The 14,370-nt window shown below is 40.0% G+C and overlaps 1 protein-coding gene across 1 annotated transcript in view; it reads left to right on the top strand.

Annotated features, from left to right (window-relative positions):
* Nucleotides 1–14,370, top strand: part of TBL1X (transducin (beta)-like 1X-linked) — an 88,399-nt gene that overhangs the window by 49,232 nt on the left and 24,797 nt on the right. Inside the window, exons 3-5 of the mRNA XM_010023500.1 lie at nucleotides 4,008–4,153; nucleotides 6,846–7,095; nucleotides 13,201–13,333. Of these exons, the coding sequence (XP_010021802.1) occupies nucleotides 4,008–4,153; nucleotides 6,846–7,095; nucleotides 13,201–13,333 (529 nt within the window). The remainder of the gene's footprint in view (nucleotides 1–4,007; nucleotides 4,154–6,845; nucleotides 7,096–13,200; nucleotides 13,334–14,370) is intronic.

The raw sequence follows: 14,370 nt of genomic DNA, 5'->3' as shown, positions 1-14,370 counted from the left end.
TTGGTGGTATATTGTATGTAGAAAAGTACCTCTCAGTGCAGAATTTCACTCAGTTTTCAAGTCGAAAACACTTGTATAACAATTTTGGAGTTTGAGGCAGTGTCATTTAAGTAATTTTTTTTTTACTATGTTCATTATTTCCTGTATGCATTTATGCTCTGTAAAATCTTTCAAGAACAGCTATTCCACAATTGTTAAGTCACCTCCATTTAAGGTGATCAGACCGAGATCTGCATTGTTCATTTGGGGGTTATTTTTCATGTATGATAACGTATTTACAGATTATACATAGTTTGATGGTTTATGTTTCCCCATCTTTTTTGAAGTAGGAAAAACCTGGAAGCCATTCTCTCAAATCTGCTGAGAGATGTTATTTAGGGCATGTCATGGCATGTCACGGCACAAGTAGCTGTCTGGTTTACTGGTACAAAACCGGTTCAGTGTGGCCATGCCCTCTCCCCTTAGTCTCTTTGTGTTCATGTCTTTAACCTTAAAAGCTCCTAGTCTCATTGCATGTATCATCCAAGGGTTTACTACATTAAGGTTTCATTTATTGGTGCTATTTGAATAGAAATTACTGATTTATAGAGTGATTATGACAGTCACCAAAATGACAGAATTTATGAGAAATAATGCATATGGACACAGATTTGAAACTTCCATTCATTTCACTTCTACAGCATTTTGAGTTCAGATCTATTGTAATTTCATGTCATTCCTACCCCATCCTTTCTTCAGATCCCCACTTGCAGATCACCTTCTGTCTCTGTTCTCGCTCCCCAACTGCCTTCACAGCCTGCACAGAGTCACTGGGGGAAGGGGAATGCTCGTGTCTTGGCTTCATGTTCCCCAGTGTGGTTTCATGAACTTAGAAGGAGGGCCAAGTGAACATTTGTAACAAGCTAACATTTAAAAAACGTTGCCTTTGTTTAATAGAAATCACCTTTCTGTAAGACTCAACTACAGATCTGCAACATTGCTATATAATTCAGTATACTCACATGCAGGGCCCTGAAGAGAACTGATGACATCTGGTAACTATAAAAGCAAAGCTCAAGTGATTCCTCAGTGTTATCAGAAACCTGATAAGGGTGCAGCTTCATTCAGGATTTTTTTAACTGTGTGTGTTACTTTCACAACCAGTACACTTTCATGAGCCTTATATAAATGCTATGGCAGCACAAGAAATCAGGAGGTAATTAGCTGTCAGTTGGTGGGCTGGTTGACTTGTTTCTGTTGTGTTTGTTTTTCTTTTAATTACGGTTGCATGGGAGGATTTTTCCCAGAGGGATGAGGAACACAGTGTCCAGCAGCACCCACTTAAACAGTTTTGCTCCATTGATTTTCAGTGTTTGGCTCTTACCAGATAAGATTTTAGGAAAGTTTGTCATAACTGCTGGAGATGTGTGGGTGAGATTGTTCTTCAATGGCACTGTAGCCAGGAGATTTGTTTCCTCGTCTAACAGGTGCTTTGGTAATAATTTCTGAGCATCAAGAGAAACAGTGAAATAACAAGATTCATTGCAATAACACATCTAGGTCTTTTGCTGAGAAGTTCCTTCTCTCACGTGCAGTGAGGTGAGATGTGTTGATGTTTGGCCATGTGGCAAACTACTGGGCAAAGAAGGTAGCCAACAGACAGATGCCACAGTCATCTGTCTGCTAGCAAAGATGGGGCTTGATATATGCCAGCAGCCAACTAAAAGGTCTGCAAGATACCAAATGCAGTAATGGCAGGTACTAAGTCACAGTTAAAATTAAGTCTATTGTAGATCCACAGTAATAATTTTCCACTTTTCTATCAGTGTTTGTTGGTTGCCATTTTTGTGCGATCCATCTCTCCGTTAAATCGGAGACATGTTTCAATTTCCTGAGCTGCCGAGTCACAAACTAGCTGCTGCTGGCTTTTTAGCTGTCAGCTTCAGCTTTTGGACAACAGCTTAATTTTTCCTTTCTTCTCTATTCTTAAGAAGTTTTGCTAATTTATCCGTCATGCATTTTAAAGTCCATTCCTTTTCAAGAAGATATTGTTACTGTTGTTGTTCATTAATTTATAAGCATAAATTAATGTTTTAATTAATAATTAATGTGTTTATATGACACAAATATAAATTAAGTGGGATCTGATTTTCTCATTCTGGCTAATTGCATGCCATATATTTATATGTACATAGAGATTTCAGTATTCAGTGATCAAGCCCTAGATCCCTCAGACACAGGCTGTGTATGCTCAGTGCTTGATTTCTTCCTCATTGCGGTACCCACTAATGTGCTAGATGTCCTACAAAACTAATAACAAGGGAAAAATACTGCCTTGCAGATCTCACAGTCTATTTTGGATGCAGCAGGAGGTCCAGCAGCTCGTAAACTAGACCAGGACATAAAGAGCAATACAGGATAAGAATTGGACCAGGGATTAGATGAATGATACTGCAGTTTTTCAGGTGTTTTTTCCTGTGCTTCATTTTTATGCCGTTTAAACATATGTAATTCCGCTCATAGATGGACCTGCCACTTCCTAAAAGTGTCCCCCAAAACTGGAGGAGTGTGAGGAAGGGAAGTTAGGGTCAGGAAGGGAGAAAATAGAGGCTGTTACCAGGAAGAGGAGAAAACCAGTGGCAAAATAAAATGTGTAGGGGGAGACAGTCAGAGAGGAATACATACCTTGGTTTCAAACGTGGGAGGCATTCTGTTTCTCAGCTTGTTTTTGCTATCTATGTATGATGATAATTGATCTAGCTGCAAAAGTGATCTTGAAAACCATCTGAGTGAAAGAGAGAAGGCATTACTGTGGAGCGAGCCCAAAATCCCAGCCTCCAGCCCACACACAATTGGACATTGCAGTGATATGGGGGAAATCCCTTAACGGACAAAACTATAAATGAAACTCCTGTTGACAAGGGGAAGAGGCGCAGCTATATTTAACGGAAGTATTTTCATTTGAGAGCTGCTTTCTTTTTCTCTTTTTTTCTTTCTTGTCTAGTCGGTGGAGACTGCGAGGGCTCTTCCTGTTTGAGACAGTGCATGGGTGGTTTCCCCAAGGCTTTTAATGTTAGATTAATGCTCTGGAGACAGTGTGGTGATAAATGGGCTCCTGCAGTTATATCTACATCCTGTTCCCCCTCCCCCCTCCCGCATCTGCCCCTACATACAGTCGCTCTGCAGCACTTGCCTTCATACCCAGCAACAGTTTTGAGCAGCTTCTGACAGCATTTAAGGCACCTCTCTTCAAAATTGTCCACCAACATTCTTTGTTTTTCAGTGCTGTCACCTTCATTGCCCCTTGTGTCTCAGACAATGACAAAAATGAAACAGGGAAGAGAAAGACTTCTGTTTAAAGGCTGGGCTGCCACACTGGCTTGTCGTCTGCTGCTTGGCAGATCTCAATTAATTACTTTTGCTATTAGTGTTCACTTTCAGAAAATAGGCTTGCAGAAGTGGCCTTCCTCTTGTTTCACATTTTAATGGCAATGCTCTGCACGTCACGTTGTACTCAGCAGTAAATGAGCAGAGGGTTTGAAATCTCTTCCCTGCTATAAGGGAATGGCTCCCCTGTGTCAGCTGCATCTATTGCATGATTTTATACAACTTGCGTGCTGATAAGGGCTTAAGTATTCAGCTTCATCAAACACCAAGACTGAAATACAGCAAGGGAAATGAGCACTACTGTTTTTTAGCTGGACTTGCCCTTGTGGTGATTCCTATTTTTTATTGTGTTTGGTTCTGTTTTCAGGTAGCGTAGTTCTCTGGTTATTTTTCTCTGCGTGCATTTCCACTTCTATACGGCTTCCCCTCTATGTGCAGCATGCAGGGGAGGGGGATGGGTGGTGGCAGGGTGGTCAGGATGGCTCTGGTTAACCTCCCTGGCTCCGTGCAGCCAGCCCGCGTCCTCCTGCTTACGCGGCAGCGTCTCTCAGATCTCAAAGCAGGATTATTTTTAGACTGTGGAGGTGTATCTGGCTGGTGCGTTTAGATTTCGTGTCATGGCTTCCTTTTCCTGCTCTCAGGTTTCTCCCACTCGGCCTTCACCTTCGGTATTGAGAGCCACATCAGCCAGTCCAACATCAACGGAACACTAGTGCCACCTGCCGCACTCATCTCCATCCTCCAGAAGGGGCTCCAGTATGTGGAGGCTGAGATCAGCATCAACGAAGTAAGTACCCCCACCACCACCACTGAGCAGCACCCTGGGGCTTGCAAAGTGATGTGGCCCAATAGCCCAGAGACACAAGCCACCGCTCCGTGGTTTCTCTTCATCTGGTTCAGTTTTGTTCCTCATACTTTGCCCTAGCAGAGAGCTGAAAAGCTCTGAGATACATCCGTATTTCACTTAGCTGTGGCATTGAGACCTTCTTTGCCTAAATAGATATTAATGGTGTTTCCAGTACCCCCGTCAAAAATTCAGAGTGCACAGTTATTGCCGCAAACAAGAAAATGCATCTGTGTTTACAGTCTTGTGTTTTCAAGGTCGCAGCAGAATTTGGCTGGAAAAGCCTGCAGTGTAGGTTAAAACTTCACTCCCTGACATCTGCTAGCAGGCAGCACTGCTTGCAAGCCATGAGAAGCCTGATCAAAAATCCACAGAGGTCACTGGAGAGATTCTGTCTGATTTCAGTGACTTTGGCTCAGATCATATAAGAACAGGCATCGTCCTCTTATGTACATGGCAAATGGATGTGTGTAAATTCTGACCCTACCTGGGCACTGGTTGTCTGTGGGGATTGTATGAGGAGCCACAGAGTGTCTCTGCTCTCTTTGAACTGCCAGGGGAAACAAAGAGGTGATGTGGGGAAAGCCAGCATTTTTGCCCTGCCGTTCTAAAAGCCATGATGCTTCAAGAGGGAGTGGAGCATGACAGATAAGCAAGCGCTACATTACAAAGTATTTACCATAGATATTCATAATTGACAGAGATCTGTAATAAATATTAATGCATAAAAAAGCTATTGCTTCTTTTCTCTATAGTTGAATGTGGCATGTTAACAGCATGGGTGAGAACAAAGGAATATAAAATAGAGAAAAGATTGTGTTGTTTGCAATGTGTTTGGAAACTCATTTGTTTTTATCACTAACATTCTATGTTATTTTCATTTTATGACTTGATACCATGTTTTAGAGTTGTGTACATGTTATTTTTTAATTGGGGCAATGACATTTGACATTCGTGCCAAGCTGCATTTTGAAGCAGTTGTAATAACAAACCAGCACAAGGAATCCATCCCAATTTGCTGCTACTTAACATTTTGTCCTGTGCCTGAAACTGGAGCTACACAGTTAGAAACTTTCAGCCATGAACAGCACCTATCACTTCAGGTCGTATGACAGCTGTAGGGTTTTCCTCCAGTGCATCCAGCTTCAGGATTAGCCTCAGCTGAGAGAATAACCTAAAAACATGTATTTTGTCACCATTAAGATCTACGTTGCTCTCATCATGGTTTGAATCTCATCAAGTACATACTGTTAATTAAATTAGAGCAAAGCAATGCCATTCTTGCTGCATCCAAATGCCAACAAGGGCTACATATATTTTTCTCTGTATTACTTAAAAGCAGTGAGTATAAAGTGAGACTGTAAACTAACGTGTATAAAATTTAAGTATTGTTTGTGATGTTTCGAAGGGCAGTCATGGAAATAGCCCAGTGAGCAGTTTTACAGTTAAAAATGTAAGACACCAAAATCCATTGGCAAACATTTTTTCCATTGTGTAGCAAGGATTTGAGCCAGGATTCAAATAAATGTCGGTAGAGACATTTACATAAAAAATGTTGAGGAGAAAGAGAGCTTATGTTTTTCTTCTCTAATGACTCTTTCCTCCCTTTTCTTCCCCATGAGGAAACAAACGTGTTATCTTAACATTGTAATTGTAAGGGGTAATTCAATGACTCATCCAACAGAAGCATACTAGCCAGCCAAACGGTTATTTTTCTTCATTACTTATTGTTGTGTATTGAAAATTATATTGTTTCCCAGCTACTTCATCTGTCCATATCCTAAACTTACCTACTATTCCTCAAACACAAATCTTTCACTGGTGGGTCTTTATTATTTCAAAGGACTAAAAGGAGTTTGCAAAAGATAAGTAAAATGGTACTTTACAAGGCTAGTATAACATTTTTCCTCTATTTGAGATAATAGGAAAGTGAAGCAAAGCTAAGTAGATGTAGCAGTTGTTGACCTGTCTCTATTAAGTCTTATAAAACAGCCCTTAAAGGTTAACTCGATTGGGTTTTAAACCTGAAGCCTAATTTACAGAAATCAAAATGAAAGCTATAATTCACTGTTGTGAATAAAACTAGTGGAATAAAAGAAAAACTGTGGTAAAGCACTCCTGTACAGTCAGCTACAATTGGTAGTGCTGGGCTGATGAACACCGTGTGAGAAACCACTGAATTCGTGCATACATCTTGTTTTGGCTGAGGTTCATTCTTCATCACCTGCTTCCATTCCTATGTCCTTGCAAGTGCAGTAAGACAAACAGTTCAGCTAAAGTCTATTTGCCTTTGTCGTGGCTTTAGCCCTGACTCTTTTTTTCCGAATACAAAACAAAGAGGAACTTTCTGTTGTCAGACTTTTTTCTTTTTTGTTTTTTTTTTCACAGCATGAAGTTTTTATAAAATTCCAATAAATCACTTATTCACCAAAGAGATTTCTAAGTGGAACGTGAATACCACCATCACAGATCCGTAAGAGAGAGACAGTCCTTAGTAATGTGGCACTACTAGTTAGGTCAAAGTGTAGTACCTTCACACAACCTAGTTTTTTTTCTTTCTATCATTGCCTCTTTGCCGACCTCAATGGTGAAGATCCTAAACTTGCAGTTTCACTTCTGCTCGTTTTCCCTGCAGGATGGTACAGTATTTGATGGCAGGCCAATAGAATCCCTGTCTCTGATAGACGCAGTGATGCCTGATGTTGTTCAGACCCGGCAGCAAGCATTCAGAGAGAAACTAGCTCAGCAACAAGCCAGTGCAGCGGCGGCAGCAGCAGCAACGGCAGCAACAGCGGGAGCAACGACGACTGCTGTTTCCCAGCAGAACACACCAAAGAACGGAGAAGCCACTGTGAATGGAGAGGAGAATGGGGCACATGCAATAAGTAAGCAAACCCATGCAGCTGCTTGCCATTACTGGGCACTTTGAGTTTCAGTTATGTTCTTGTCTTGTACTTGGTTGGTGTCTGCAAGGCTGTAGAACTAAGGGGAATCATTTCAGGCAGGTGGGGTATTTCTAGAAAGGCTGTTGAGTAAAAATCATTTTTTACATCACAGTGCTGTTTTGAACAGCATTGCCAAGCACAGGACAGGGAGTTGTATGTGCCAAGGACCATTCCCAGCAGACAGCTTGGAAGCAGACAACCTGTCTTGAAGGCACAGCGGAAAGGGTTCCCCACCTTTTTATTTAATAGCACATGCTTAGTCGCACAGTCCACTGCAGGTATCTAACTGAAGGTCCTACCTTCCGGAGGTTTCCTTAGCATGTGGGAACGGTCAGTTCTCAAGAGCTCTGAATTCACCTTTGTTTATTGGTGTTGGCAGGGGACTGTGCTCATACCTTAGACATCTAAAGTCAGGCATATAAAGCAAGGAGTGGACATACCTGCTTGTGTATCTAGGTCTTGCCAATTATGCTAACCCTGTGGGGCAGATATGATTAATGGTTCTGGTTTCTGTGTACAAGCTATATTAGGGCACTGGCTAACTTCTGAAATGAGGCCTTAATTCCTGATTGCCTTCTGAGGAAATTCTAGAGGAACGTGCATGGCAGGTTTTGCAGGAAGCCCCAACAACTCTTTGGCTTAGACAGGGAACAGGTCAGGACCGTAATAATGTAAAAGGTTTTATTTGTTCTGCAGTGTAGATACCTTTATCAGGCTCCATCTTCTCTTTGATCTGAATAGATTAATCTGTGGGTCAGTGAGAAAAATGCTTTCAAACAAGGTTTTTTCTTCAGAGAATTCCAGTTAGATGGGATATTTTCTCCCAGTAAAACTGCAATGATTTAAATTACATTTTTCATTTGAGAAAGTAATTGTAAAAAAAAAAAAATTGTCAAAATTCAAAAATACTGATTTGGTTTTAGACTATGGATTCCTTACATTTTACTTCCAACTGACCTTTTGTTTGGAATTGAACTCATTTTATATATGAAGGGGTGCACACAGAAAGAAAAACACTTTTATATGTATCAAATAAGGACATTTTATTCGTTGACACTTTCCTTCAGCTGATTTGTGAAAATTTTGGGGGAACATCTTCCTCTGTCTGAACCAAAAAAACCCAAATTCTTAAGGTGGAAAACTGATTTTTGGTTCATCGCTAATACAGAACCTCTCAGACTTACTTCTTTCTGATCAGAAGAAAAACACATACAATTGTATTAATAAATGGAAAGCCTGGAAAACAGTTCAGATGTACAATCAGACTCTAACCAATGATTTCTCAAATCTGCCGTTTTAGCATTAAAAAATAATTCTCACAGCAATTTATAGGAGAATTTTCACAACAGTTGCAGAGCTTTCTTAAAGTGTTGAGGAAGAGTGACAATGTCATCCAATAGCTCTGTCTGGAGCAGGATGCAAGAACATGGTACTGTGTTGTCCAGTAAAATTTAAGGGAGGTAAGATACATGTTCATGTCCACCAATGAAATATGCTAACAGACAGAAAATTTCAAAGCACTACTGTGGCTGCTAAGCATCCCACATGTAGACAGGCTAACAGAGCAATGGAAATGGGAAGACAGAAAGTCCTTGAGGAAGAGCTGGCCAGCTGGCATGTGTTGTTGGCAGCTGCTGTTTGTGCCAGTTGGTCATCCTGGGTAAAGAGGTGAGCTCAGCAATTTAAGGATATAGATACTTTGGAAAAAAGCTGCTGAGAAACCCAGCGACAGCCAACTCTGTGATGTGTGCCTCCCTCACCTTGGGACGACTATAGCCTTTCTGTCTAAGGCCTTCAGAGGGTATCGGCAAGGTGGTGTAGCACAACTGCAGAGGAGGGTTGTACATGGGAGATGCACACAGAACTGCAAAACTGGCATTCAACACCGTTGAACAGTCCTGTGTAAATAGATTCCAAGAGATCTGCCTCCATAATTATCAGAAACCACTAGAAATAAAGACTAACAAATCTAGCTGGCAATTTGCTGCATGGCTCTGATTAATACTCTTATAATTGTATTTCCCTCTCTTATGGTAAAGTTAGAAAAATATAGTTATGTTAATGAAATAACAAAGGGGTCATATCCTTCCTTTTCATTGCTTATGCAGGGCAAACTATATCCTGCCATACCTTTTCCCTTATCACCATGTTCAGAGAGTCTGTTTAGTCTAGGAAAGACTAAGACAAAAGATCTGTCAAGAGCTTAGCTTAGAACAAAAGGTTTAGAGTAGGACGTACAATGGCTTTGATAATGACTTAAGTTTTAGGATGGGTAGGACAAAAGTTTAAGATATGATGTAATATGTGTAAGGTGAAAGCTGTGAGACCTACTGGGTAGAAAAGACTGCTGGTATGCAAGATGAGAAACTTCCAAGACCTTCATTTTCACTATTGTTGGATTCCACACTACTGGCATATACTGGGATGGGTTTGGACAGTGTGCTGGTCCTTAGTCATAACCTGAAGTCACCCATATATCAGCATGTCACAAAAAGGTGGATGGGGGAAGCAGGTAGAAGAGATGTCTTTGGGAAGTTACCTAGTTGGCATTTACTCTGACACTGTAAGTCTTCCCAAAAAAAGTATTAGTGTATTTAATACAGAATGATATCTTCCTGAATGCGGTGTTATCAATATAATATGATAGGGTGATTTGGTTCAAGGAAGGGAAGAGTCTGAAAAAAATCTAACAACAGTTTGAGGTGCAGATTCAAATACTAAATAAATAAAATCGCTGCCTTCTCTTGCTGCTTCCTGAGTAATGTTTTCAGCTTTGAGTCACTTTAAAAATTAGTAGAAAAAATAAAAAATGGCATGTAGAAATGGAGCCAAGCTTTGAATTGTTTTCCAACTCAAATATTTTAAGTGTCGTTTGTTTCATTATATTTGCAAGAATTGGCTTGGGTTTAAGTAAAATAAACCTCTGGAAAAAGACTGAGCCCAGTTCCTTTATTGTAACTACAGGCATAAAAAACAACTTCAGTGAAAGACCTGTCAAAGATTTAAGTGAAAAAAAACCCACATTTCCTGAGAAAAGACAGGGTTAGCACTGGTAAGGTCTTAAAAATATATCTTTTTTAATTTGAAGGAAATAGAGAGTTAATATTACTCATTGGTGTGTTGGAATTATATTTTGTAAGAAAACTTTAGTAGTTTTGGGGAATATGACTTCTAATTTCCAGTGATTTGGGATTTTTAATACGTTTGAAGTATATAGTGTAGGTTTAACCAAAGATCCTGTGGCATTTAGAAACTGGTTTGTGCTAATATTTGGGCGGAGTCCTCCACTATGTGTCCTGCAGCGTTAGGTTTTCACCTATGAGGGACTGTCGTGTGTAGTAGAACTGCCTTCTCTTTCAGAGGCCCCCACAGAGGCATTCTCTGTGCACATGAGGTATAACCAAGTGACTCTGAAGAGACTTCTATTTTTTTAAAGAAGCCTATTCTTGATATGCATCTTACTGATCTTTTTATTCTCATTCCCCATGCATACACTGTAGCTGCACCCATAGGGAAGCCAAGTTTTCAGATGAGACCAGGGCTCACAGGAGCTCGTGCTGCGTAAGGAACTCGGCACTCTTTGGAGGGTGCCGTTTTGTGCTCAGGGGTTTCTGCAGTTTCTTGTTGTTATCATAATTGTATCCATTTTATATTGCTAGTGTCTGTCTGAGTCTGAGAAGAGCCTGAAGCATTATCACAGAAGCATGAACCGTCCTGTTTGTTCAATGGGGCATTTTAAGTTTTGTGCTTAACAGTAATACTCTAAATATGAATGTTCCTGACTACTGATGAAAAGAGGAAGAGAACACATGTAATGTGAACATTTGTGAGCAATTTTTGAAAGACTCCTCATTTTCCCCTCCCTTTCCTCCTGAACAACCAAAGCTGTAGCGTCAAAGTCGTTACTGGAAGACGGTAGAAATAATCCTGCAGGTATTTGATTTCTCCCAAAGGCCAGTCAGTCTTGCATGTACTAATGCAGGTAGCAGCCAATCAAGGTTTCTTTTTCACAGCAATTTGTGGGGTTTTTTTCACAGCAGTTAATAACATTTGAAGTGTGTATCTAGGTTCCTCCATCTGGCCATGTACAAACAAAAAGTATTTCTGCATGTCAGATGGCCTTGCTCTGATAGGACCTCATGACTTTGGGACCTTGGAGTAATGCTGCTTTCAGACTTTCATTTGGTTTTATTCAAGTGCAAAAAGCAGCTCTACCTTTAGAGCCAGGCAGGTAACAGTAGGATCATACGTGGTAAGAGTAGTATCTCATTTAAATTTTTCAATGACAACTTATGAGAGATCTTGATTTACTCACACTGTGAACAGGACACAGATGAATGCATAGCCATTCAACTGTGCTGCTGTTTTTCTCATGAAAATATGCTTTAAACCTGGCAATTCTGTGCTATGCTGAGAAATTGAGGATTGCAAGTTCTAGACTCCTATCTTCTGGTGGGTTTTAATAATGCTTTGCTCTTCATTGCCCTGATTGCTCAGAATATCATATCAAAGTTCCCAGCTGCTAGTGTCAGGCTAAATCTTGAGTACTAGTATATCTTGACAGTATTAATTTTAGTAGTTATATATACGCAGAGAATTATCCAGGACAATGCTTAAAACAGGGAGGCATTTGTAATATCTTCAGTTTTATGCAACAAATCCATAGATAATAAATGTAGTTAAAAATATAGATATAGAAATGTGAGCTGTGAAACTACTGTTAGTTGTTTTCTAATTTTGATACTCGGTGCTATGCCACTCATTGAATTATGTGTGAACTCCATTCCATCTATGGCGTAGATGTGGCACAGACATAGTTAATAGGGTACCTAACCAGCCTCGGTAAGGGTGGAAATCTGGAGATGTTCCTTCCGATGGCAGTTGTGCAACGTCACAGTCTGTTCTGCCAGTTGATGGGCAGTAGCTCGGCAGAGTTTGAGTATCAGGACAGATGGCTGATTTTAAAAGCCATAAACATGTGGCAGTAAAGGAGCATAATTATTCCACTTGCAAACCTATGGCTCTCCATATGTGATTAAAGAATGACTAACCAAAAGACTTAACCCAGAAAGAGAACTTGCATTTTGATCAATCAGAGATCAGCTGGCCAAGGCATTGATTAGGTAACAGGAGGCTGCCTTTCCCCCAGTCTGGAAGCTGTCCACTCTTGGATGCGCTTTCTGCAAAATGGGCCACACTTCTGTCTGTAACATCTGCTGTCTGCTGTTTCAGTGTGGTACCTGTCCTTGGTTGTGTCTTGTTCGCAGAGGCTAATAATCTTGCATTGCTGCCAGGAAGTGTAGTTTTAGCTGAATGAGGAACAGTTATACTGAAGCAATGAAAATCTGGAGTGAAAACATTGTTCATGATGCAAATGGGAATGAACTGCTGCCTCTAAGAGAAATTCATCATTCTAAATTCACTTTTTTCCCTTAAGGAAATAAAAGAGCTTTATAAAAAAAAAAGTTACTTTGCACTGCAGTCTAAAGAACCACAGAATGCATGCAGTATGCCTCAGTTGGTACCTTTGCATATATTATGGTACCCTTGGTAAGCTGATCACTCACTGTTTCCCTGCCATGCTCAGGCAATGAGGCCCTTGGTATATTCTTCATCTGTTAGTAGCACACATACTACTTTCAGGACACTGTCAGAAAATGTATGTGTTGTATGTTACTTTTTTAAAGAACAGCATAAAGCTTTTCTCAAATCTGGCAGTCTGCTATTTTAATAAATTTTAAGTCATTTTTAATGAAGCCAGCTTAAAAAAAAGAACCTATATTGAGTAAAAGCTAACTATTTTTTGGAAGAAAAGCTACATGCGTTTATACAAAATATTTTGGAAAGCTCTACATTTTGAGGAAATATCATCAATCTGAATCATCATAGGGAAGAATATACATTAATATGCTCAGCAACACACCACAGAATATTATTTATAGTTTATATGTTGCTGTAAGCTTTAAGCCATGGGTAGCGGGCTTATTTTTAAAGCAGACCTAACAGCACCTTGCAAACTACTTATTCTGATGTATTTCCTTACAGATAATCATTCAAAGCCAATGGAAATTGATGGGGATGTTGAAATTCCTCCTAACAAAGCAACAGTCCTACGGGGCCATGAATCAGAGGTGTTCATCTGTGCCTGGAACCCTGTCAGTGACCTGCTAGCATCTGGGTAAGACCATGGCTGAAACCAGCTGCTGGAAGAGTGTATTTGGGGGTGCAAGAACTTGAAAATGTGTATTGGAGATGAATGAGCTTTCACTGGTTTTTCAGCCTGCAACTCTTTTTCAGCAGTACTGTATCTGTTTAGCAGTTAAGTATAAGGTGGCACAGAATATGAAGCATTTACACATTTAACGTGTGCACTCTGGGGCCCTAAATACACATACTTTTTTTAAAAGGCTTTTTAAAATAACAATGGATAATTCTCAGAGTATTTGAAGTTCATGTAATCTACTCCTACTGCTCTTAGTTAATGGTTCACACTAGAAAGTCTTCAGCATCAAAGTTTTCTTTTTAAAAGTATGGAGACTCTAAAATGGAGTTTTCTTCTGCTGTGTATACATTAGCGTGGTGCACAAACAGTAGACCTGTAGAGCAAAACTGTTTTCAGGACCTCATGTCACCTCTCTTTGTATGGGATAGGGAGACTTCAGGCTGGACCTAGTTTTGTCCAGTGAGATGAACATGAGGGAGTCATTTGAGGGCCTGTGTTGAAAGGACTGGTCAGCAATGACAACCAAAGCATGGTAAGTGGGACAATCAGGAGACTGACTTACAAAAAGCACTTTTGATTTGAACAAAAATACTAATCTAAACATAACCTGAGAGCTGTATATACAGACACTGTTGAAATCTGTGTTTGTTCATGCTTGAAGTTAAAACTTAAAATGAAGGTTACATTTCAGAAGCCTAGCTGGGAATGTGGAAGAAAGCTGCTATAAGTTAGAGGAGATAAATGGGTCTTCATCACTTAAAGTTGCTTAGCAGCATCATAACACATTTCTTAGAAGAAAGGAGAATCCTTATTTTATTTCCATCTTCTTGCAAGATCATCAGAATGGTCATGATGTCTTTGTTGGCTTCATACATAAAAGAAAATGGGAAAGAATAAACAGGAAAAATAAATACCAGGTTGGATAAACAGCACAAAATCTCTCGGAGAGTGAGAACAGAAATTTCCAAAGAAAAAGTGCAAACAAGAAGACA

The sequence above is a fragment of the Nestor notabilis genome, unplaced genomic scaffold (genome assembly GCF_000696875.1).
Source record: "Nestor notabilis isolate BGI_N333 unplaced genomic scaffold, ASM69687v1 scaffold2771, whole genome shotgun sequence".
NCBI lineage: Eukaryota > Metazoa > Chordata > Aves > Psittaciformes > Psittacidae > Nestor > Nestor notabilis.
This window is presented reverse-complemented; position numbering and strand designations above follow the sequence as displayed.